Source organism: Scylla paramamosain, chromosome 4 (genome assembly GCF_035594125.1).
Source record: "Scylla paramamosain isolate STU-SP2022 chromosome 4, ASM3559412v1, whole genome shotgun sequence".
In the NCBI taxonomy this organism is placed as follows: Eukaryota; Metazoa; Arthropoda; class Malacostraca; order Decapoda; family Portunidae; genus Scylla; species Scylla paramamosain.
The window spans coordinates 6,772,501-6,775,000 of record NC_087154.1 but is presented as its reverse complement, the minus strand read 5'-3'; the positions used below and the strand labels follow the sequence as shown (position 1 = coordinate 6,775,000).

The following is a 2,500-nucleotide window of genomic DNA, read 5'->3' as shown; positions in this document are numbered from 1 at the left end:
TCCTCCTTCCATTTCATTAGTTTCTCCTCCGTCAGTGCTTCCTTCTTCGTCAGAGTCTCCTTCTTATCTCCTTCATTATCTTATTCTTCTCCTTCGTCAGAGCCTTCTTCTTCCTCTCCTTCAGTATCTTCATCCCCTCCGTCAGTACTACCTTCTCCTCCGTCAGTACCTCCCCTTTCACCTTATCTCCTTTCCCTTCTGTAAGGGCCTTTTTCAGCTTCGTCAGAGCTTCCTTCTTCTTCGTCACTCTCTCTTCCCCCTCCGTCAGTTTTTCCTTCTTCCTCACCATTATCTCCTTTCCTCCCGTTACTGCCTCTTTCTTTTCCTCTATCAGTCTCCTACTCCGTTAGTATCTCCTTTACCTCCTCCAGTACCTCTTTTTTCTCTCCTTCCGTCAGTGCCTTCTTCGCCTTCGTTCATTCGTCTTTCTCACACAGGAGGCGAGTGTCCGCCGCCTCCAGCACAGCTTCGGGTGCTTCCTTGGCCTCTCTTCTCGCCAAGCTTCACCACCCGCCCTCCTCAAGCCTCTCTCTGGAAGGCAAGCTGAGGATACGCGCCACGTTGTGAGTTGACTGTGTGTGTGTGTGTGTGTGTGTGTGTGTGTGTGTGTGTGTGTAGGTCTTGGCGGGTTTGCTGACTGACAAGTGATAGTAAAGTATAGGCAGTTGATATGGGTGATAAATGTGCTGACGGGAGGGTACCTTGTGGTGGAGGTGACGGGGTTACTGATTGGAAAGGGATAGGAAGTGCAGGAGCGGCTGCATGGGGTGGTAAAGATTTTAACAGAGGTATCATGGCGTACTGACGAGACTGGTGAGGTGAAGGAACGGTAAAGTATAAGGACGATTGATAACAAGTGGTGAGGATTGGAACGGGGAGGTATCGTGGCAGGAATTGAATGGTGGGAGGGCAAGAAAGGATGCGGTGAGGATGTTAGTGGTGGAGACGTTGTGAAACAGCCTGATTGACTGGATGAAAGCATTGCAAGGGTAGATAATAGGATAGTGATCATCATGATTAGTAGTCTATAAATCTGTCGCTCTCATTTCCATTGTGTGTGTGAGTGAGTGAGGGTAAAGGGGGCTGCAAAATGAGTCCCCGAGAGAGGCCACGTTCTCTCGCCTTTAGAATTTATAAACATCAGTTCAGGTTTGCCCTTAAGAAGGATAGCAATTTCAAAGCTCACTATAAATGAGTATATTTACAAAGAAGCACAGAATTCAAACCACCAACTAAAGACAAAACACCCAACCACTGGAGCTGGTTCCGTAGACTTGGCAGAGGATGGAGCAGGTTGGTAGGGAGGAGTGGTGTTCTTCGAGGGTGGATGTGTGACGTAGGGGTAGAGAAGCAAACGAGGGAGCCCAAGCGGCAGCTTTCTCCAAGGCGGGAGAGTGTAGAGGTGAGGGAGTGTGGTCGCCACGAAAGCAAGCTGGCTTCTGCCGGACCCCGCGAACGGTGGTTGTGGCGTCGCCTCGGATAGGCTGGGAGAAGACGGTCTGGAGGTGTAGTAACCAGCGGCAATAACGAGCCGGCGTAGGAAACAAGATACCGGTAGGGCTTAGGAGCCGAGAAGTCGGCAGGGTGTACAATAACGAGGACCGGCAGGGCGTACGTATTCTGACAATGTGTTTAATGTTTTCTTTCATTCTTTACAGACCCATATTTTTAACTTTAATTCTTAATCGTCTTATATCGGTTGCCTTCGTCAGTATCTGTTCGAGGTAATCGTGATTTTCATGAGACGTTTTACGATTGTAGTGACAGTTTATGAAGAATTTTGCATCATCAGTGGCAGCTCATGATAACATCTCTGTGATGTTTGGGAATGTTCGTATGAAAGCTGAACGCATTTAAGAGTGAAAGTTTAAGTCCTGCGATCTGACAGTCTTTCAATTATTCTGTGTTGTAAGAAGACTGTTACAAGATCGGAGGACACAAGACTGAGGGGAAACACAAAACACGTTGGTAGTAAGTTTGACTGACTTCTGAACTTCTGACCACGACTTCACAAGTCTTGAAAGGGGCGATGATGTTACTGGAAGAAGGTCACTAGTGATGGTAATGCTAACAACCACTGCCACCACTACTGGCGTAACGACAACGACAACAGTACCAATAACACCTCAGGATATGGTGCTAGTTGACGTGGTTGTGTCGTCAGGGACTGCGGAAGTGACGTGTTGGGGTGCCGGTTCTCTCCTGACGGGGCGCTGGTGGGGGCGGCGCTCAGGTCTGGGCAGGTCAAGCTCTTCACTCTGGCCGGCACGCTGTCTCACACCCTGCAGGTAAGAGGGACAGGTGCACTGCTAACAAAGGTAGGATTTGTTTACGTGTAACACAGAGACACACGTGGCTTGCTTAAAGATGGTGTACACATTATATGCAAAACACACACACACACACACACACACACACACACACACACACACACACACACACACACACACACACACACACACACACACACACACACACACACACACACACACACACAGGG

General features: G+C 48.8%; 1 protein-coding gene across 5 annotated transcripts in view; it reads left to right on the top strand.

Moving 5' to 3' along the window:
- The window catches only part of LOC135099535 (uncharacterized), a 53,974-nt gene that overhangs the window by 10,900 nt on the left and 40,574 nt on the right, over positions 1-2,500 (top strand). For all 5 annotated transcript variants that reach the window (XR_010268077.1, XR_010268079.1, XR_010268083.1 and 2 more), the window contains exons 4-5: positions 438-563; positions 2,165-2,288. Coding sequence is in view for 1 of the 5 variants with exons in the window: in XM_064001921.1 (XP_063857991.1) it covers positions 438-563; positions 2,165-2,288 (250 nt within the window). In the remaining 4 variants the exon portion in view is untranslated. The remainder of the gene's footprint in view (positions 1-437; positions 564-2,164; positions 2,289-2,500) is intronic.